This window comes from Neofelis nebulosa, chromosome 2 (genome assembly GCF_028018385.1).
Source record: "Neofelis nebulosa isolate mNeoNeb1 chromosome 2, mNeoNeb1.pri, whole genome shotgun sequence".
Classification (NCBI taxonomy): Eukaryota; Metazoa; Chordata; class Mammalia; order Carnivora; family Felidae; genus Neofelis; species Neofelis nebulosa.
This window is the reverse complement of record NC_080783.1, coordinates 34,559,879-34,582,227: the sequence shown is the minus strand read 5'-3', so window position 1 is coordinate 34,582,227 and position 22,349 is coordinate 34,559,879. Positions and strand designations below refer to the sequence as shown.

The following is a 22,349-nucleotide window of genomic DNA, read 5'->3' as shown; positions in this document are numbered from 1 at the left end:
TCTGAAATGATAGGGTATCATAGAGCAGGGAATGATGGTAAAGTCAGCTCAGCTTTGTTTTTAGGTAGAACATGACTGAGCCAACTTAACTGGTTTTGGGAGTCTTCCAAGAAGGTACAATAACCCATTTCAATTTTTAACATCCTCCAACTCTGTCAAAGTTGTATAATAGCTAACCAACCTTAAACCCTCTTGGTGTGTTGTGGGAGATAAGTACCAAAGAGTAGAAACCCTTTATATTCCCACTAATTTGGCCTAATTTGAAGCCACAAAATGTGGGAAAATATTCTTCCCTCATTTATTATGCCCTAAATGATGGTTTTGTAGTCACAGTCCACACAAATGCACATGCAATGGGTGAATAGCAAGAAATCTTCTAGCTCTATATCTCACCATGCTTTAAGTGTATGAAGAGTGGGAATTTCCCGTGGTAGACAAAGGAGTGAATCACAACATCAACACCATGTTTTTCTTTTGTAACCTTGACTACGAATGAGCAGGTTGCCCAGCTAACCTGAGAAGAGAGGCTGGTGAGAAAGGGGTGGGGCAACTGTAGGAGACATTGGGTTTTCCCTTGCCCCAAAGTGATCATTAGATGATCACAGAAGCAATGTTGATCTGAGGCAGAGGATGTTTGGGGGGCACTGAAACAATTATGGTGGCAAGTGACATAGTACATAGAAGAGTAAGGAACAAACAGATCAGGAGGGAAAGAACTCAAATCTGATGTTGACACCGAGGTTTCTGATGGTCAGTAGAGATCTTGAGTAAACCAAAGATAAGTTATTAAGCTCTGAGGCAACTCCTTTACCTGGAAAGCTTTGATACAAATCAGTTTAGTAACTTATGATTTCCAATGCCTGATGTTTTGAGGGAAAGAACTGTCCCTGAGTACAGCAGATGAGAAGGGTTTGCCAGTGTTGTTTCCCCACAGATGGTCACAATGTTGTTGTTTTTCAGGGGCGAAGATATCCTCACCATCCTTACTGAGGTGAACTTTGAAGTGAGCAATAAGGATGACAAGAAAAACATGGGGAAACAAATGCCACAACCTACTTTCACACTGAGGAAAAAACTCTTCTTCCCTCTTAATTGATGCTGTTTAGTTGCATAACACTATGCTTAATTTATTTGTTAGTAAAATGCTGCTATCAGCTTATTTTTTTTTCTTTTGGATGGCAGGAAGGGGAGAGAATGGAAGTCAGGACAACTTAATTCCTATGCAAATTCAAGCCTAAATCTCTGGCTTTGCAATAATAGCTACTGGAGATTGATAGCCACAGGCATGGTTTTAATTTTATTTTTGATTCAATGAAAAAGTTCCTAAAAAACTTACAGTAGATAAAAAATACAATAAGCATAAATGAAATGTAACATCATAAAGTTCAAAAGCAGTGGCAGAATGTTCTTTGTACATCTCTCATCTGCTTTCAACCTAGAATCATTTTTCTAAATGTTTGTGAGAGACACAGAGCATGAGTGTGGGGGTGGGGGTGGGCAGAGAGAGAGAGACACACACACAGAATCTGAAGCAGGCTCCAGGCTCTGAGCTGTCAGCCCAGAGCCCCACACAGAGGGCTTGAACTCATGAACTGTGAGGTGATGACCTGGGCCAAAGTTGGGCACTTAGCCGGCAGAGCCACCCAGGCACCTCTCAACCTAGAGTCATTTGATTCCCTTCAAATTGTTAAGCATTAAATAAATAAAAAATAAAATAAAATAAAAAGGATGTTATTCCAAAGCTTTAACCTGGGACACAGAGTTAATGGTGGTGCAGAGATTTCATAAGGCATAAGAAGACTGGAAGTGGAGAAAGCAATTTCCCACTTGAGGACTCAGAATTAAGTGAATGTTGTTCAAGTATTGGGAGAGGATGTTAAGAAAACCATAATTCTCCTCCTTTCCGTGAAAGAACTAATTCCTCATTCTTGGTTCCTATGAGAATTTGTCAGGCTTACATTCCTGCTAACTGGATGTGATTCTATGGGGCAGAATGTGAGGTACAACTGTAAAAGGTGTCGTTAAAAAGGAGACAGTAGGCCCCAAATGGAGTCCCTTGTGCTAAACTCCATGTCAGCAAATTAAGACTTAATACCTAACCAAAATGCAATTCCCCAGGAATATAATCTTTAGTCAATCAACATGGAATCACCTGATTAGCACTGGTGAAATAATCCTCCTGATTAACTCTTTCCATTCCCCTTAGGAAAGTGACCTAATTCAATTTGATCTTTAAATTTACTCAGTTGAATTTCTGTTGTTTAACAGTATGCAGGGGGATGCCAGTGACCTCCTCTCAAAGGTCACTGAGGGAGATTTTGTGATCTGACCTAGCTAAGAAAACAAACAAACAAAAACCTACCTCGTGTGTAATGCTCCCACATCCAACCTGAGCTCTTCTGGCATGTGTGCTGGGCAATCTCAGAAACATGTGAGCCTCCTCTCCTGAGTTATGAGGAAACCCTGATTTCAGACACCATGACTCTGTCTAGATTTAGATTATACAAAACTGAGGAATGATTTTCCTTGTTCTTATTATTTATAAGTACAATTAACCTCACTTTTGAAGGAACTGATGTTAATGGCATATAAATTTTATTTTTTGTACTTCCAGTCTCTCCCTTTCCAAGCCATCCTCTACACTAATTTATAAGTTTAAAAAAAATTTTTTTTAACGTTTATTCATTTTTTGATAGAAACAGTGTGAATGGGGGAGGGGAAGAGAGAGAGGGAGACATAGAATCCCTAGCAGGCTTCAGGCTCTGAACTGACAGCACAGAACCTGATGCAGGGCTCGAACTCACGGACCTTGAGATCATGACCTGAGCTGAAGTCGGACGCTTAACGGACTGAGCCACCCTGGCGCCCCTGTAAGTTTTTTTAAATATAAATTTGAAGATGTAATTTCTTATGTTAAAAGCTTTTTTACCAATTGATTTGCTTTTGTTCTAACAATATTGTGTCCCTTTCATGTATTTGCATTTGCTCTTTCTTTATGTGTTAATTCTAAATCTTTATAAACTTAAAAAAAACTGTTTCTTTAAAGAATGTTTTTTGAATAGTATTTCTTTTCAATAATGTTTTTAACATTATAAAATAGAATTTGAACTTACTGTTGGTTGGAGATTGTTTTGTTCATTTTGTTTTTGTTTTTTGTCATTGACCTCTCACAGGTGGAAAATGTTTGGATCATAGATATGTTTTACTTTAGTTCCCCAGTGTTGGCTCATACAGTTGTAAATTTTAAAAATTTATTGCCCATCTTTTCATGTGTCTGTTGGCCATCTGGATGTTTTCTTTGGAAAAGTGTCTATTTATGCCTTCTGCTCATTTCTTCACTGGATTCTTTGTTTTTCAGGTGTTGAGTTTGGTAAGTTCTTTTTAGATTTTGGGTCTGAGTGGCTAAAATTAACAACTCAGAAACAACAGATGTTGGTGAGGATGTGAAGAAATGGGAGCCCTCTTGCACTGCTGGTGGGAATGCAAACTGGTGCAGCTGCTCTGGAAAACAGTGTGGAGGTTCCTCAAAAAATTAAAAATAGAATTACCCTACAACCCAGCAATAGCACTACTAGGAATTTATCTAAAAGATACAGGAGTGCTGATGCATAGGGGCACTCGTACCCCAATGTTTATACCAGTGTTTTCAACAATAGCCAAATTATGCAAAGAGCCCATATGTCCATCAACTGATGAAAGGATAAAGAAGATGTGGTTTATATATACAATGGAATACTACTTGGCAATGAGAAAGAATGAAATCCTGCCATTTGCAGCAATGTGGATAGAACTGGAGGGTATTATGCTAAGTGAAATAAGTCAGTCAGAGAAAGACAGATATCATATGTTTTCACTCATATGTGGAACTTAAGAAACTTAACAGAAGACCAGGGGGGAAGGGAAGGAGAAAAATAGTTTCAAATAGAGAGGGAGGCAAACTATAAGAGATTCTTAAATACAGAGAACAAACTGAGGGTTGATGGGATTGGCGGGGGGGGGGGGGGGGTAGGGAGAGGGGAAAATGGGTGATGGGCATTGGGGAGGGCACTTGTTGGGATGAGCACTGGTGTTGTATGTAAGCGATGAATCATGGGAATCTACCCCCAAAACCAGTTGCCTGCCCTGTGGGGATTTGAATTCTGATGATTGTTTAGAGAAGGTGGCAAGGATCATCAGACACTTTTTCCAAAATCATAGTATAGGGAACACGATTGAGAAGTGGAGCAGTGGGGACACATGTAAGAGAGAAAGGATTTTTGGAATTGAATCAACAAATTACATTTTTGCTAGGTAAATGCCCCAGGGGGACAAAAGGTGTATTTCAAAATATGGTCAATATTTAATAGGAACGAGTTCTTCGGATCAGTGTTTTCATAATGAAATGTGTAAATGTGGAAGAGAAAATAGTATAATACCCAGAGAAAGTTTAGATCCAGGTATAGGGAACATCACTTTACAATGAAGAGTCTTGAAAGCCTGTATAACTGAGATGAGAATTCAAACATTCCCAACCACTTAGAAGAAAGGAAATTTTGAAAAGGCAAAAGTAGAACCCAGGCAGCCCAAGAACTAAACTCATAATATACATTTCTCAAGAAACTCTCACGGGAGTTGTCTAAGCCTATGGAGATGGTGTTCCTAACATCTTTTGTATTGGAGAACAACTTTTCTGCTCATAGTTCTTGTTTTTCATTGCTATCATCTTCTAAATTATCAGAATCATTCTCATACATAGAGAGAAACCTCCCAGATCATTCCTTATAAATTTCTTCATTCTTCACAATTATTTTTTGCCTATAGAGAAAAAGAACATGTATCACTATAGACTCAAGGATAGAAGGGGATGTAGGATATCTGAGGGGAGAGAAATGTGGTTTCATTCCTTCACTGGGGGCAGCTGCACACATTACTTATAGGTTTTTTTTTTTAATGTTTATTTATTTTGAGAGAGAGAGTCCCAAGCAGGCTCCACGCTGTCAGAACAGAGCCTGGTGTGGGGCTTGATCCCATGAACCATGAGATGATGACCTGAACTGAAATCGAGTCAGACGCTCAACCAACCGAGCCACCAAGGCACCCCATACTTGCAGTGGTTTTGAATTTAATGAGAAATGGTATTTAGGTTACCAAATTCTCAAATGAGGAATATTCTGCTGAGGGGAAACAGAGTATGCCATCCCAATATACCTTGCATATTGATTACTTGAGTTAAAGTTACTTAAGCAACAGCCAGTGCAAGAAAGGCATTCTGACCCTCTTTGTTCCCCTGAAAGTAGGAAATAGATTTTTCATATGAATATACCTTCCCTATACCAGAAGGTAAAGAGATATCCCTATCAGCAGAAATAGGGAATTTAAAGCTAAGAAGTCTGTATAAAAAAAACCTGGGTGGCTTAGTTGGTTGAGTGTCTGACTTGGGCTCAGGTCATGATCTTGCGGTTTGTGAGTTCAAGGCTCACATTGGGCTTACTGCTGTCAGCACAGAGCCCATTTCAGATCCTCTCTTCCCCTCCCCTGCCTGTGCTCTCTCTCAAAAATAAATAAACCATTAAAAAAAAAACCCAACAACTCTGTTACTTACTAATTTAGTACCCCAACCCCAAACTTCTGTGTCAATTCTTTACAAATTTATTGTTACTTTGTCTAAAAGGTATAACTGCCTGATTTGTTCACTTCTTTGAGTCTCATATTTTACTGAGCTCCTATACATACAAAATTAAATTTGTTTTTTCCTGTTAATCTGTTTTATGCCAATTTAACTATTAGATTAAAGAACCTAGACAAGAAGGGATAAGTTTTACTACCAAATCAATACAATAAATAACTTCCCTTTATTGAAGTATCTACCAAAAATTTATCCCAATGATTTAAAATGCATTTCCAGTTAACAGTATTATTTCTGACCTCAAGTTGACTTCCACAGGGGCTAAACGCAGCTGTATCTAAGTGTAAACCACTGACACCTAAACCCATAACCCCTCAGGGGACATGGTAAAAACTCAGATGGGTTGTTACAACAGCTTCCAATCGTTCATTCATTAAATATTTATTAAATATCTCTTAAAGATTCCAACTGTATGACATTCTGGAAAAGGCAAAACTACAGAGACTGTGAAAAGATCAGTAATTTCCAGGAGTTGGGAGGGGAAGCAAAAAATGAATAGGTGGAGGGCAGAGGACTTTAGGGATTTAAAATTTATTCACAGAACTGAATAAACTCAAAGACCCTCAGATAGGGGCATCTGGGTGGCTTAGTCAGTTGAGTGTCTGACTTTGGCTCACACCATGATCTCGCAGTTCACGAGTTGGAGCCTTGCATTGGGTACTATTGGTGTGGAGCCTGCTACAGATCCTCTGCTTCTCTCTCTCTCTCTCTCTCTCTCTCTCTCTCTCTCTCTCTCCTCCCCTGCTTACTCTCTCTGTCTCTCTCAAAATAAATAAATTAATTTAAAAAATAAAGATCCACAGGTAAATTTCATGTGCTGTTTTGAATAAAAACTAAGATGTAATAAGGGAGAGGAGTCTAGACACATGCCCAGCACCACTTCAGATGAACTGTCTGTCCTTAGCAGGTGACTTCTGTGGCCAGGCTTTGAATGACTATTTCCCTCCTGGAAGTGCCTGTGCCTTGACTTTATTAAGAAATACCTGGGTTCATCTTCATATCTGTTCCTCACCCAAACTCCCTTCCACTTTCTAAAGATAACTCAGCCATGTCTTTTTGAGCAGCATCATGCACACCTTAAATGAATGTTTTCTTCTGTCAGAAGCTGTATGGTGTATTTAAACTTTTCTTCGGTCTCGGCAAGCTTGGTCTGGAGTGTTTTCTCCAGATTTCCCACTGTAGCTTTCTGAAAGACATGTAAATTTTAATTGTTCTCTTTCCCAAGCCAGAGTCATCCAGAGCAAAGCTACATGGCAGAACCGTACAGAGACCTGGATTCCTCTGCACAACCCTATCCCCACTCCAGCCAGGACTCACCTCTCTCTGGAGTTCCATCTGGGTTTGGTAGAGGGATGTGTTAAGTGATTCTAAGATAACAGATTGTGCATTCAACTCTTCCTCCATGACCTGTTTAAGAAGACAACAATGTCTATCTATTCTCTTCTGCAGGGTGCCTGGACTAGAATGTGAAGCGTCAACTTTAGCTACTCCTTCTCCTTCACTGTTCAGTCACTGTGCCCTCTTACTTCTATCTCTTTTATGTCTTGCCCATCTATATCCTCATATGCAGACTCACTATCACTGTCCCAGAGCCAGCCCTCACCAGAGCTCCCGTGGTTGTCACAATAGCCACCAATCATTCATTTATTAAACAAATATTTATCAAATATCTACTCCAGATTCCAACTATATGACATTGGGGAAAATGCAAAACTATAGAGACAGTAAAAAGATCAGTTGTTGCCAGGGATTGGGAAGGGAATCAGGGATAAATAGGTGGAGGACAGAGGAGTTTTAGGTAAAGAAAATATTCTGTATGATATTGCAGTGGTGGGTACATGGCATGATGCATTTGATAAAACCTATAGAATGCATAACACAAAGAGTGAGCCCTAATGTAAACTATGGACTTTAATTAAAAATGATGTATCAATATTGGTTCATCAGCTGTAACAAATGTACCCCACTAATGCAAGATGTTAATAATAGAGTATATTGTATGTTTGTGTTGGGGGAGGATATGGGCACTCTCTGCACTTTAATTTTTCAGTAAACCTAACATTGCTTTAAAAAATAGCCTTTAAGAAAAGTTGGTTTGAGAGAGAGAGAGAGCACACTAGTAGGGAAAAGGGGCAGAAGAGACAGAATCTTAAGCAGGTGCTATACTCAACACAGAAGTCATGACCTGAGCAGAAATCAAGAGTCAGATGCTCAACCGACTGATCTACCCAGGCACTCCTTAAAAATAGTCTTTTAATTAGGAAAAACACCTACTATTTTTTTTTTAATTTTTTTTTCAACGTTTTTAATTTATTTTTGGGACAGAGAGAGACAGAGCATGAACGGGGGAGGGGCAGAGAGAGAGGGAGACACAGAATCGGAAACAGGCTCCAGGCTCCAAGCCATCAGCCCAGAGCCTGATGCGGGGCTCGAACTCACGGACCGCGAGATCGTGACCTGGCTGAAGTCGGACGCTTAACCGACTGCGCCACCCAGGCGCCCCGAAAAACACCTACTATTATAGGCACTAGGAATATTATGATGAATAATAAAAATATAATTTCTACTCTTATGGAGATACACCCTAGTGAAGGGGATGAAAAAAAATTAAAGTCAATAAAATAATTACAATAATAAATTAAAAACAAACGAAGGATGAAGATAGAACATGCAGTGTTAGTGTGGGGAAGGGATAAATCTACTACATTAGATAAATGCTGAAGAGACAATAAAAATGATCCAGATGGCTCTGTGCTTTCAGATGTCAGCCTCATTTAACTCCTACATGTCTTCAGAGCTCTTCCCATGGAATAAGCATCTTCTCAAGATGTATAAACTAGAGAGGTACCATCTCTCACTGTATTTGCATTGTACAAAGCACTGTACTAGGTCATTTAGCATTCTTTTGTTTGCTTATTTATTCAAAAAAAATCAGCTGGTATTTACTAAATGTCTGTGATGTGCCAGGTACTGTTCTAGAAACTGGAGATTAGTGGTAGAAAAAAACAGACAAAAATCTCTGCTTTCATTCATTGAGTTTATCAGGTTAGACAGTTATAAATCTGTATAGAGGAGTGCCTGGGTGGCTCAGTCAGTTGAGCATCCAACTCTTGATTTCAGCTCAGGTCTTGATCTCACAGTTTGGAGAGCCCTTCATCAGGCTCTGTACTGAGTATGAAACCTGCTTAAGATTCTCTCTCTTCTTTCTGCCCCTCTCCCCTACTCACGTGCTTGCTCTCTCTCTTAAAATAAATAAATAAATAAATAAATAAATAAATAAATAAATAAATGTAAAAAATCTGTATAGAAAAATAAAACAAGGAAATGGAAGTGTTGGGGAGGGTGTTAAGCCTTTAAATAGAGTGGCCCTTCAGAAATGGCATTTGAACAAAACCAGAAAGAGGTAAGGAAGTTAGTTGTGTGGATATTTAGGAAAGAGCTTCCCAAGAAGAGTGAATGTCAAGTGCAAAGACCCCAAGTAAAGGATCCTTGACTGTTAAAAATACAGCAAGGAGTCCAGTGCCATTGCAGTTGTGTAATGAAGGGGAAGAAATAGAAGGAGATAAGGTTAGGGGAAAGAATCATGAGCACAGAGCAGGTAGAATAATCCCCAGCCTCAACACAGGACTGGGAATAGTTACATTCCCACCAACCAGAGTACACAGAGTATTGGGTAGACTACTCAGAAGGGTATTATCTCTGTAGGGGGGAAAATTAGCCTTAAACTAAAGACTGCTTTAACTTAACTGCATCCCAGAACAAAGTCCAACAATATTTAAAGAAATACAAAAATATTCAGCACCCAACAAGGTAGTTTGCAATCCACCTTTTTGGTTTGTTTGTTTTGATTACGCTTATGCTCAAGGTGGGGGTTGAACTCATAACCCAGAGATCAAGAGTCGCATGCTCTATGGACTGAGCCAGCCAGGCACCCCCTGCACCCAACAAGGTAAACTTCACAATGGCAGGCGTCCAAAAAAAAAAAAATTACCAGGCATGCAAACAAATGAGAAAATATGACCACAAATGAGGAGCAAAATCAATTAACAGAACCAGAAAGGAATGATAGAATTAGTAGACAAGCTCATTAAAGCAGCTATTACAATGCACTGGGTTTTCCTTGCTCCAAAGCCTATCCGTCTACCATGCAGAACATTGAGGCTTGTTGACCCAACAATGCTGAAGCCTTGCCTAAGCTCTAAGATATAATTCCATGATTTTATAATGGCTAGTCTTTTCCCAAACATGTCCATTCTGGATCCTAGTATAAGAAGAATCAGAAGGCAGTTCATGGGTTTGAACAGTTTCCCTTCAGGTATCTCCCACATGGAAGTGTCATAATTTGTCCCAGAAGAATAGAATTCTTTGAGGAAGCTGTTGGGGTTGAGGCACATTTGGAATATCAAGGAGAGGCTTGGAATTAGAGTTGCCAGGGTCAGTATTGTACTTTTTAGAGCTTAAGGGAAGAATTTGGTATTTTACAAATCAAGACTCTTTTGTGGTTTGAGCCTTACTAGAAATGGAATGCATTTGACACTGAAGATCACACAGCATATTGCTCATATATTTGCTCAAATTGCTCTAAAAAGACACAAAGGCTCTGTTTTATAAATGACTTTGTATTATAGTTATAAAGTTCTATTTGACTTGTTGAATCCAGCAAACTCAGCTTTGGGTCTTCCTTTTGTTTTATTTTGTTTTGGAAAATTATAATAGATTCTATTTTATTGAGGGTATATAATTTTACTGGTGCATTTGTAAGATGCTAATTCCACAAGAAAAATGAAAGAGCTTACCTGTTTGGTCTTTCTCAGCTCCTCTAATTGCAAGGTGTCCTTTTCATGTTGTTTCAGTAGCTCCTAAAAACAATTTTATTCGGAAAAGGTCAGCACTGGGGTTTCTGGCACTTCTTTCAGAGACTTGAGAAAGCCAGAATAGGATTCCAGAATGTAGTATTCACCAAAGTTTAGATATTGGTGTAATGAAGCACACATTTAATTTGTTGAAGGTAAATTTTGAAAATCTTAACTTATGTGCAATATATATATATGTTTAAATATATAATATATATAAATATATAATATATAAATATATAAAAATATAATATATAAAAATATAATATATAAATATATAATATATAAATATAATATATAAATATATAATATATAATATATACATATATAATATATAAATATATAATATATAAATATATATATACATTTTTTAAAACTCAAGTTAGTTAATATACAGTGTAGTCTTGGCTTCAGCAGTAGAACCCAGTGATCAATCTCTTACATAGAACACCCAGTGCTCATCCCAACAAGTGCCCTCCTTAATGCCCATCCCCCATTTAACCCATCCCCACACCTATGTCCCCTCCAGCAACCCTCAATTTGTTCTCTGTATTTAAGAGTCTCTTATGGTTTGCCTCCCTCTCTGTTTTTATCTTATTTTTCTTTCCCTTCCCCTATGTACACCATACACACAAAAAAAATCAAAATGGATGAAAGACTTAAATGTGAGCAGGAAACCATCAAAATCCTACAGGAGAAAGCAGGCAGCACCCTTTTTGACCTCAGCTGCAGCAACTTCTTATGTGACATGTCTCCAGAGGCAAGGGAAATAAAAGCAAAAATGAACTATTGGGATCTCATCAAGATAAAAAGCTTCTGCACAGCAAAGGAAACAATCAACAAAACCAAAAAGGCAACCGATGGAATGGGAGAAGATATTTGTAAATGACATATCGGATAAAGGGTTAGTATCCAAAATCTTTAAAGAACTCACCAAACTCAACACTCAAAAAAACAAGTAACCCAGGGGCGCCTGGGTGGCGCAGTCGGTTGAGCGTCCGACTTCAGCCAGGTCACGATCTCGCGGTCCGTGAGTTCGAGCCCCGCGTCAGGCTCTGGGCTGATGGCTCGGAGCCTGGAGCCTGTTTCCGATTCTGTGTCTCCCTCTCTCTCTGCCCCTCCCCTGTTCATGCTCTGTCTCTCTCTGTCCCAAAAATAAATAAAAAAAAAAAAAAAACGTTGAAAAAAAAAAAAAAAAAAAAAACAAGTAACCCAGTGAAGATCACAATTTCAGACTTTAAGCTACATTACAAAACTGTAATCATTAAGACAATATGGTATTGGCACAAAAACAGACACATAGATCAATGGAAAAGAATAGAAAACCCAGAAATAAACCCACAAATATATGGCCATCTAATCTTTGACAAAGCAGGAAAGAGCATCCAATGGAAAAAAGACACATCTTCTTTATCCATTCATCTGTCAATGGACATTTGTGCTCTTTCCATACTTTGGCTGTCGTCGATAGCATTGCTATAAACATTAGGGTTCATGTGCCCCTTCAAAACAATGCTTTTGCTAAGTGGAAACTATGCTTCATGAGAGAGACAGAGAGAGTACCATTTACAGATTCATAGTCAGCATCATTGGAGAAAAAATAGAAGAGAGGAAAGGATGCATGCAGATGATCAACTCTCTCCCCACTAGAGGAATTGCTACTTCTTATTCAGATGTCTGAGCTCTCTATACCCCAGAAGAACTGGACACACTGCACAGCATGTCCCACACCCACATTACTGTTTTGTTCAGTTATAGTGAATGTCAGAAATGGGCTTTTATTGGTGAAATTAGTGGTTTTTTAATTAGCATGATAGTTGGAAATGGACTCTTAAAAATGGAATATTGAAGGTAGATACTATTTAAAATTTTTTTTTACATTTTTATTTATTTTTGAGAGACAGAGACAGAGCACAGTGGGGGGAGGGGCAGAGAGAGAATGAGACACAGAATCCAAAGCAGGCTGCAGGCTCTGAGCTATCAGCACAGAGCCTGATGCGGGGCTCGAACTCACAAACTGTGAGATCGTGACCTGAGCCAAAGTCAGACACTTAACCGACTGAGCCACCCAGGCACCCTGAAGGTAGATACTATTTTAGAGACACTGTCCACTTTGCAGGAAAAAAGTATAGGAATCTAACAAAGCCTATAGCCTACACACTCAGGAATGGTGTCTAAGGTTTGATCCCTAAATGGCCCTGTGTCTGCTTAGGAGGAGCTCCAGCTGCCAGATGCTGACTACAGTGGTTACAGAATCCTACCTCTGTACTACCCTTGCATACACCTCTGATGAGTCTTTCATATACCTAAAAGTTCAGAGAGCTGGTGGTATAACCACTTGGGGCCTGCTTGCTAGTAATGCATGTTTATTTAGTAAATGTCTGTATGTCTGAGACCTGTTTTCACTATGATCTGGCATCAGTATCAAGGTTGTAGGGGAGTGATTAACAAGAGTAGCTACATTTTAACCCCTCTAACTTTTGTTTTTCTTTCAATGTTTGTTTATTTTTGAGAGACAGAGACAGAGAGTGAGTGGGGGAGGGGCAGAGAGAGAAGGAGAAACAGAATCCAAAGCAGGCTCCAGGCTCTGAGCTGTCAGCACACAGCCCAACTTGGGGCTCAAACTCACAAACCGTGAGATCATGACCTGAGCCTAAGTCAGATGCTTAACCGACTGAGCCACTCAGGCGCCCTTACCCCCTCTAACTTTTAGGTAGATCCTCTTAATTACTAAGAGCTATACATGACCAACTTGCTTAGTTTAGTTTGCTACACTGCCCTTTCTCTTCAGCTACAGTCAAGAATGAGGAGGACATTCAGAGACTGGGAAAATTTGGCAAAATAGGGAATTTCACATTTTGCATGTGTTTAGCATTCTATTATTTCCCACTAATTTCAGTTTTCATTCCACAGTGACCCTGTGGTAAGACCATGTAGATAAAGGACAGCAAGACTGCCAGTCTACTTGCATATATTTCCAAGGAAGCTGGGAAAGGAAGAATATGCCCATAAAGGCAAAATTGTGCCTAATTACAGAGGCACACCTAGGAACCGGATGTCCCACCTAGGCTTCATGCTCAACCACTCATGTGCTTTGGGCTAAGTTACCTCCTTCTCTCGATTGAAGTTCTCAAAGACGGTACTGTAGGAGTCATTTATTTTCTTCTTTTCTTCTTCTGACTCTAACTCAAACTTTTTTGTCATATTATGTTCTGGGGGTGAGAAGAAATTACGTATATGAGTAAATGTGGGGAAAGCACATGCAGAGAGAAACTGAGAATATCTGAAGGTAATAAAAATTCCAGACTGGGTCAAACTCAAGTTCCTTTCAGCCTGTCATTCAGCCTCTGATGCTCAGCTAGAAATGCTTGGGAATCAGGTGAACATGGTGGCAGTTTCCAGTGACATCAGCCATAGGGTTTTACTCCTAATGTCTCTGATTTTTGTGTGTGTGTAGTTTGTTTTAGATCTGTTGCTTATTATTTTGTCCATTCCCTCTGCTGAAGTAAATACGTTTTCTTGGATATTCTTACCTTAAAATATAGCTCTTGACTAATGTGACTTTTCCAGCAATAAAATTTATTCTGTACTTAACCCTGGGGTAGAGGTAGGTTTAAACTGTTTCTGGTGCAGGAGAACTTGCCAACCGAGCCCCAAAACCAAAGAGGAGAAAGGAGGGGTGAGGGGCTGACACAGATTTCTTCTTCAGCTTCATGGTGCTGGGAATTATAGGGAGGCAACCCCTAGGCTCATCCTGTGAATAAGCTGGGAATGATAGGAAGCTACCCCTAGAGGGCTGAGCTACACTATGCACAGCTGAAGTCTGCTCTTTCAAAATTGGGTGTAACATCTTAACTTAGATGTTGACAACATGGGATGAGTGTGGTATGGGTGGCCAGAAGTCTGGAAGAAGACCTGGGTTATGTTACACCAGGCTTCTGAGTAAAGCCTCAGATAGGTGCAGCTCCTCAATCCTTTCCTCACCCTTAGTTCCAGGGTCTTCATGCTGCCTTCCTGCAGTCAAGAGTCCCCACCAGGGTGGGAATAGCCTTGAGGATTAACTCACCCAGGGAGTTTCTGCATTTAAATGAGTAATTTGTTGAAAACAACCAAGTCTGATATGAACTGGGGTGAGGTAGGATGTGGTATAGGTTTGTAGAGGCTCCACTCCTACCTCAACCAGTCCTCTAGGTCAGGGAGCAAAGTCTCCATAAATTCCTTTCTTCTTTTTCCACTTAGGAAGATGCTTGCTGGGGGTAGGAGGCTCATCCATAACACACTTTTTTTTAAAGTGGGCTCTACTCCCAGTGTGGAGTCCAACATGGGGCTTGAACTCACAACCCTGAGATCAAGACCTGAGCTGAGATCAAGGGTCGGACACTTAACTGACTGAACCATCCAGGGCCTCCATAAAACACTTTCTATGATCCAAACTCTGTGCTAGGTGTTGGAAATACTAAAAATATATAGTAATATATAAATGTATCAAATCAACATGTTGTACTCTTTAAACATATGCAGTGTTATATGTCAATTGTACCTGAAAAATGGAGATCCTCTGGGGGGGATATGGGAATACAGAGGCTCTCAGTATGATTGTGTTGTCACTCTCCCAACAAGTGAATATTTGAAACTCTAATTCCAGAACATTTTTCTGGAAATTCGGGGTCACTTGTATCCAGGTAACAAGTCAATGCTCCTACAGATGTCCCAGAGCTTGTTCCAGACCATGATGGCTAAACTTGGAATTGGAGAGCTTTGGAAGGTACGGGCTTATACCCTCAAATAGCTGAGTTTTATAAAAGACTCCATCCTTATTGTCACTTGTTGAAAACTCCATGTACTCTTGATTCAGGAATCCAGCCCTCTGGCCATCACCTTTAGTGAATCTAAGGCTGATGTTCTCAAGCTAAGACCAAACTTAATGGCAGGTTTTTTTTTTGGTACACGTGCCATCAAAAAGAGAAGTTCTTGTACTCACTTTGCTGTAGCAGGATCTTTTCCCGCTCCAACTTCTCATCCTTCTCCCATTCTGCCTTCTTCTTCAACCACTTATCTTCCATTTCATCATAAATGCTGTCCTGCAGAGGTACAAAGGCACTATGAAAAGAATCCTGGAAAAGACTGCACACTGGCTCCAGGCACAGCATTGGGCCCTTTAAAGCTTCCCTCACTAGAATGCTTGCTGGGAGTCCCTCTGTGGGTGGTTGGTGGGAGTAAATTCTAGCCCAGCCCATCCAAGGGCCTGTAGAACCCTAAAGTCAAAGGCAAGTTCTGCATGGTGTTTGTCCCACTGAAACTGGGTTTCCTTTGAAGACAGGTAGGACTCCCCTGCTGCAGATTCACATGTCAGCTCCCTCTGAATCATGAATCACTTATCAACAGCTCATGAAGAAACAAGGGAAATGCCTAGTAGTTAATTTGAACACTTAGAAAACAATGGTATGTTTTTCAGACAGTGTCTATTTTTAACTCAGCAAATCTAACTTCCTTTGTGGGTGAGGTTAAATAAGCCTAACCTGATGCCAATCCTGTTGGTTGGTTCAGACTTCATGGGGGTGGGACTCCAGGAGGAGGAAGGCCTAGGACCTGGATGCTGCTAGTAACGTCTCAGTACCCTGACCTCCTTTTTTCCCCCAGGTTAGCAGCATAACTCACACTGGGGCCAGACATCAGAGCTCATTTGTAATTGTTTATGGCCATTTAAATAAAGGTTCTCGTTTATCATTTTCAAGACTGGTGGGCAGCTCAGTTTCCATAGAGGTCAAATTCTCTGGAGAGGTACAGACTGAAGCAAACGTAAGGGGAAGCTTACCCACACATCAGTCTGATGCTTCTCCTAGGCTTTGCTCTAAGATGTTTTCCCTCACTGTATCAAGATACATCTTGAAAAACAAGTTTTAGATACAAGCTCGAAACTGAAACTGTGGATGGCAAATAGAATTTCAGAGGTGGTGCTGGTGCTTGACTTGATTTCCTCCTTTAAGAGGGTGGTCAACTGTCTTTGTTTGAGACTGAGTTGTGTCCCAGGACCCTGAACTTTTGATGCTAAAACCTGGAAAGTCCTGCGCAAACACAACTAGCTGCTCACCAGTAGGATGGGGGTTTGCTGCCTCAGCCTGTTCATTCCTCATCTCCTACTCTCTCATCCCACTAAGAAGAAATCATGGCCTGTTTCCCCAGGCCTCCCTCAAATTAGCTGATTTAATGAATGAGTTACATTCTGAGATGGCTAGAGCATCCCATGCCCAGCTGGTGGGGGTGCAGTGAGAGAGTCTTTTTTGGACGGCAATTTGGCCAAATGTATCAAAGGACTTTAAAATGTTTATCCTTTTTGGCCCTGCACTCTACTAAAATCAAAGATGTTACAAAGTACAAATGCTAACAGCAGATTGTCTTGCGGTGGTAATTCTCTTTTGTTGCTGTTGTAGTTGGTTTTTGTATTTCCATTTTTTAGAAACCATGAGCAGGTATTACTTTTGTAATTACAAACATATTTGTCAGTGGGCTTCTTTAGGGACTGGGTGACTGATTCACACATGGAAGCCACCACAGTCTGAAGGTCACTCTTCTCCCTGGGTGTACTTAGTGCCACCTAGAACCAAGGATGCTGGGAATCTGAGGAAATTATTTTCTGGGCAAGTGCTGTAGATTCAGCCTGATGTCATCAGCCAGGAATGAGCCTTGCCTCTTACTTTCATAATCCAAGGAGCTCTGAATCTCACCTGATACATATGAAACATATTCTTCAAATACTTATACTCCTTTCCCATTTCATCTGGACAAAAGGAAAACAACAGGGTCATCATTATTCCTCCGAAATGAATGTTTTCACACTCAAGTGTGAGCTCTCCTGTACTCTTCCTCCATCTCCAACTCATCCTCTAGGTGTTAAAACCGTGTTGCACCTCAAGAATAACCCTGGAGGCTTATTAGAAATCTAGACGCCTGTCTTCTTCTCCTACCCCCCACCTCCACCCAGCCAAACCCACTGAATTCAGGTCTCAGAGGAGAGGCCTAGTGTCTGTGGATAATATGCTTCTCAAGTGATTCTGATGCATACCAAATGTGAGAACTAATCCCTGGGGGTACACCTACATCTGTGGGGAAAAGAGGAGCAAAACCTTGTAGTATGCGCCTGCTTCCCTCTTTTTAAAGCAGTTTTATTTATTTTTTAATGTTTACTTTTGAAAGAGAGAGAGACAGAGTGCAAGCAGGGTGAGGGGGCAGAGAGAGACGGAGAGAAAGGATCCAAATCAGGCTCCGTGCTGTCAGTACAGAGCCCGATGTGGGGCTCAAACCCACGAACTGTGAGATCATGACCTGAGCCAAAGTTGGACGTTTAACCACCTAGGTGCCCCTGCTTCTCTCTTTTTAAAGTGATGTTTCTAGTGTACGCTGATTTTGAAAATGATACATGTTTTCTTTAGAAAATTGGAAAATCAGCAAGCTATAAATACCCTCTTTTTAAAAAGTAAGGCAAAATAAAGGGAGAAGATTATAGAATTTCTCCTTCTCCCTATGGAGATTAGTCTATAATCTCAGAATTCTGAAGGATACACATTTTGCCCTTCCTGAGGACAGTGTAAATAATGGGATAAATGGCCAACACAACTCTTATGCATTATAAGGCCATATAAATCATAGTGTGCTATTATAATATAATGAAACACCACCATTTTACAGATGATGTAACTTGCTGGATTACAATAATATTATATTTGTAGAGTTAAAAATATATTTTAAAAAGGTGCTTTCACATTCTTATCTCTCTGATAAAGGCAGGTATTATAGTCCTCAATTCTTAGACAGAATAAATGAGACTCAAGGAGATTAAGGACTTGCTCAGATCCTAACACTTGGTTGCAGGCCAGTCTATCACCTAGGCATAGGAGGGACACTGATGACATGGTTTCCCTCTTTTCAGTTTCATTCTCAGTCACTCCCTGTCTCTGAGCTTTAGGAGGACATCTGGAGAGCAGAGTCCCAGCCCATCCATGACCATGGGAGTTCTTTGGTCCTAGACCCCCATGGTCAGCCTCTCACCCTTCCCCAGGGTCATTCTCCCCAGTCCAGACCATACCTAGTTTTTCTTGGGCAGCCAGCTTCTCTGCCTTCAGTGTGGCTTTGTAGTTGTTCTCCAACTGACTGAGCTCTGCTGCGTGAGCCTCTTTGAGCTCTCTGTGTGACCCCGGGAGAAGGCCACAATCAGTGAAAACAAGTCCAGAGCTGAGCTGTTACACTCAGTTGATCCCACCTTTCCCCATCACACAGGCAGTTGTGGGCAGCCTGCAGGGCCTTCACTTCCTGACTCATTCTCCTGGCATCCACCCAGAAGAAGGTGAGAAGACCCATTTTTACCAACTATTATTTTGAATGGAGCTGGTGGAGACCATAGACTCCTGTGCTAATAGCACAGTATTTGTTTATGGCTGTCTTGGGAAACTGTAGGCTGTATTAGCATCCAGGATAATTTTAGAGCCCAGGGTCTCTTCAGCCTCCATTCCAGGGGGCAGAAGCTGGCAGTGTTCAAGATGAATGTCAAAAAGAAAGGTCATATGAGCTGTCAAGCCAAGAGAAGACATGGAGGAACATTAAATGCATAATAGTAAGTGACCAAAGTCAATATATAAAGCCTACACACTATATGATTCCAACTATATGATATTCTGGAAAATGCACAGCTATGGAGACAGTAAAAAGATCAATGTTTGCCAGAGGTTAGTGGGGAGGGAGGGATGAATGAGCAGAGCACAGAGGATTTTTCAGGGCGGTGAAACTACTCTGTATGATACAATAATGGTGGACACATGTCATTATACATTTGTCAAAACCCATAGGATGTACAACACCAAGAGTGAACCCTAATGTAAACTATGCACTTCGGGTGATGGTAATTTATCAATGTAGATTCATCGATTGTAACAAATGCATCACAATAGTGCAGGAGTTAATGATTACTTGGGGTGTGCAGGTGTGGGGTCAGGCTGTCTGTACTTTATGCTCTATTTTACTATGAACCTAAAACCGCTCTAAAAATAATGAAAGCTATTATATAACAAATATGTTACTTATTTATTATAATTTTTTGGAAGCAAGTCTATGACTCAGTGAGGTATATTTCTCTCTGCTGGGACTTCTGAGGCTGCTCTGGTGCCCAGCAGGTAGCCTGGAAGGAGATTTTGAAGGTTTCCTCACCCACATAGGCAACACACTTCCTTTTACTTCCCCTTGGCTTGTCTTTGTGGCTCTGGCTCCTGCTCCTCCCATACCTTCTTCCCATTCTGCCCAGGTCACGGGACTAGCCAGGAGAGTAGAAATGACAGGACAAAAATGAGGAAGAGAAAGAGGGGGGAGGAAGTGAAGAGGCAGGGGAAATAGGAGGAGGCTGGGCTGAGAACAATAGTTGTCTGTCACAGAAATCTCATAGAGAATGAAAACTGGCTCTCCTCAGCAATCAACAGAAAGGGAGATTATATTTGAAACAAAGTAATTGGATCAGAAAGTGCAAAACTAGGAATTACCTTCTCTGTGCTACATTTTGGTGGCTTCACATCAAACCATCTTGCCCATTTCCCCAATCCCCACCTACCCAACTCCATTTGGCACTATCTGAAATCCCAGTGAAACGAAATCTTGCAAGGAAGCAAGAGTCTTAGGGCCTTCAGCACACAGGAGCTTGTGCTAGAAAGCTTACCTGTTTTTGTTTTCGAAGTTCTGCTGCATCTCAGCACAGCGGAGAGCCATTTCATCGGAGAGCTGGGAGCAACATGGCATTAACGATGTAGCATAAAGGATCCCACTCCCACTGCAGTCTGCAATTTCTGAGAAGCCTTCACGTTCATAGGGTGTGCTCTACTCCCCACACTCTCTTCTTTGTGTTCTCTAATCCCAGAGAGCACATCACTACTCAGGGAATGGAGCAATCCTTGCCTTGGTCTATTGCTGTTTGGTATGTAATCAGTTCATAATGTTGGTGCACAGAAACCATCTCTTTCACTAACTGGTTTTATAGGCAGGTCTGGTCTTTTTGCTGGACAGCAATCTCTAAGATCTTGGTCTTTGGATTTCTTTGATACATAATTCAATTAAGTTATCATCTACTGAGCAAAGAGCTTGCCCTGGAAGAGCCAAAGAGGCCCAAGACTCAAACTCCACACTTTCTTTTTTTTTTTTTTTAATTTTTTTTTCAACGTTTTTAATTTATTTTTGGGACAGAGAGAGACAGAGCATGAACGGGGGAGGGGCAGAGAGAGAGGGAGACACAGAATCGGAAGCAGGCTCCAGGCTCTGAGCCATCAGCCCAGAGCCTGACGCGGGGCTCGAACTCACGGACCACGAGATCGTGACCTGGCTGAAGTCGGACGCTTAACCGACTGCGCCACCCAGGCGCCCCTCAAACTCCACACTTTCAATAAACTTAAAATCTGGTGTTAATAAAGCCTCTTTGTCAGAAAGGTATGTTACCACAGGCAAAATTTGCTCATTTCCAGGTGACCTTCCATTTTAACCATCAGATTCTCTGGTTAGTGTCTCAGGAGGAAAGGACACTTCCAGAACAGTCAGCACCCACTGCAAACTGAGACAAAAGGGTTCAGGGCTCTCCCTGTCCCTCTCTGTCTACACACTGGCAGCCAGAACTACAGCCTTCCACAGGGTCACACAACAATTTGGGATGTTCACAGGTGGGAGAATTTTAAGTATCACAGTATGAGGTCCCTGCACGAAAATAATCTCTAAATAGGTCTTTAGCAGGGCCAGTGATTCAGTGAGTGAAAATGTGCATTTTGCAACAATAATCCACCATTGATGACTGATCTCATAGAACTTATTTAACTTCCTGAGCCTTAATTTCCTATCTGTAGAAGCAGACCACAAACCTGGCAGGGTTTTCAGATAAATATAGTAATGAACCAACAGTAGGGGAGGTCTCAGTGTGAGTCACAAGCCAGGTCACTGTAGGATTCAGACACACCTGGGGCATGTCAGAGGGTGAGGGGTGGGACTGGTGGGAAGTCGACCTTCACAAGTGGGTTTCAATAACAACAGGCAAGTGGGGTGTGGGGGAGGCTGTTTCTGAGCACTGCTCTGGTTTATCACTCCAGCCCAGGCCAGCAGGCACCCCTGCTTGAGGTGGGGAAGAAGAGACTATGATAAAGCAGATGGTAAAATCTAAAGGAGTTGTCACCAAAATCCCCAGGAAACACAGGGTGCAGACTGATCTCAGCAAATTCTGAAGTGGGCTTTGGCAATTTTAACAGCAACAGGAAGTGGGTACTGAAGGGTTCTGGGTAGCTTTTGAACCACACTGAGTGCATTAACCACACTATTGCCATTAGGAAGAGACTCGGCACCCTCTGAAGTTTAACTCTCCACAGTAAGCCTGACGTGAGATGGCTGGCACCCCTTGGTGTGGTGAGTTCAGTAGCAATGTACACACTGCAGGCACATAAAGAACTCCTGGAAATTGACTTAGGCTTTGAGGAAAGATTTAAGTTCTTGCAGTTATGGATAAGGATGGAGTCAGAGAAATCCTACTGTGTAGCCACAGTCCTATCTTCAGAGCTGTCACCTAGACAACATGGCTCCCTCGAGTAAAGCACTTGGCATCTTGCCTGGAACATAGCAGGTGATCTGAAAAAACCGGTATTTCCCCTACCCATAGAGATGTCAGCTAACTCAAGGATCACTCACCAATTTCTGGGCAGACTGATGGTCTCTGTTCATTTGTTCAATGATCACTGTCAATTCTGAGATCTGCTCTTGCAGGTCAGTAATGATATCAGTCCTATGGGACAAGGAATCCTTCTATCATCCACAGAGCTTCCATT

At 41.1% G+C, this 22,349-nt stretch overlaps 2 protein-coding genes across 11 annotated transcripts in view; one reads left to right on the top strand and one right to left on the bottom strand.

The window, feature by feature from the left end:
* The window catches only part of CASP8 (caspase 8), a 75,834-nt gene extending 72,561 nt beyond the window's left edge, over positions 1-3,273 (top strand). For all 6 annotated transcript variants that reach the window (XM_058709478.1, XM_058709460.1, XM_058709449.1 and 3 more), the window contains one exon: positions 961-3,273. In XM_058709478.1, the coding sequence (XP_058565461.1) occupies positions 961-1,096 (136 nt within the window). In that variant the 3' untranslated portion in view covers positions 1,097-3,273. The remainder of the gene's footprint in view (positions 1-960) is intronic.
* Positions 3,274-4,315: 1,042 nt separating this feature from the next.
* FLACC1 (flagellum associated containing coiled-coil domains 1) overlaps positions 4,316-22,349 on the bottom strand; it is a 61,803-nt gene continuing 43,769 nt past the window's right edge. For 3 of the 5 annotated variants that reach the window (XM_058709513.1, XM_058709504.1, XM_058709523.1), the window contains 10 exons: positions 22,213-22,306; positions 20,216-20,277; positions 18,602-18,699; positions 17,244-17,296; positions 15,500-15,599; positions 13,627-13,730; positions 10,462-10,524; positions 6,983-7,072; positions 6,742-6,851; positions 4,316-4,794 (listed from right to left, as the gene is read on the bottom strand). In XM_058709513.1, coding sequence (XP_058565496.1) covers positions 4,752-4,794; positions 6,742-6,851; positions 6,983-7,072; positions 10,462-10,524; positions 13,627-13,730; positions 15,500-15,599; positions 17,244-17,296; positions 18,602-18,699; positions 20,216-20,277; positions 22,213-22,306 — 817 coding nt within the window. In that variant the 3' untranslated portion in view covers positions 4,316-4,751. The remainder of the gene's footprint in view (positions 4,795-6,741; positions 6,852-6,982; positions 7,073-10,461; positions 10,525-13,626; positions 13,731-15,499; positions 15,600-17,243; positions 17,297-18,601; positions 18,700-20,215; positions 20,278-22,212; positions 22,307-22,349) is intronic. The other 2 variants (XM_058709537.1, XM_058709531.1) reach the window with 2 other exon arrangements.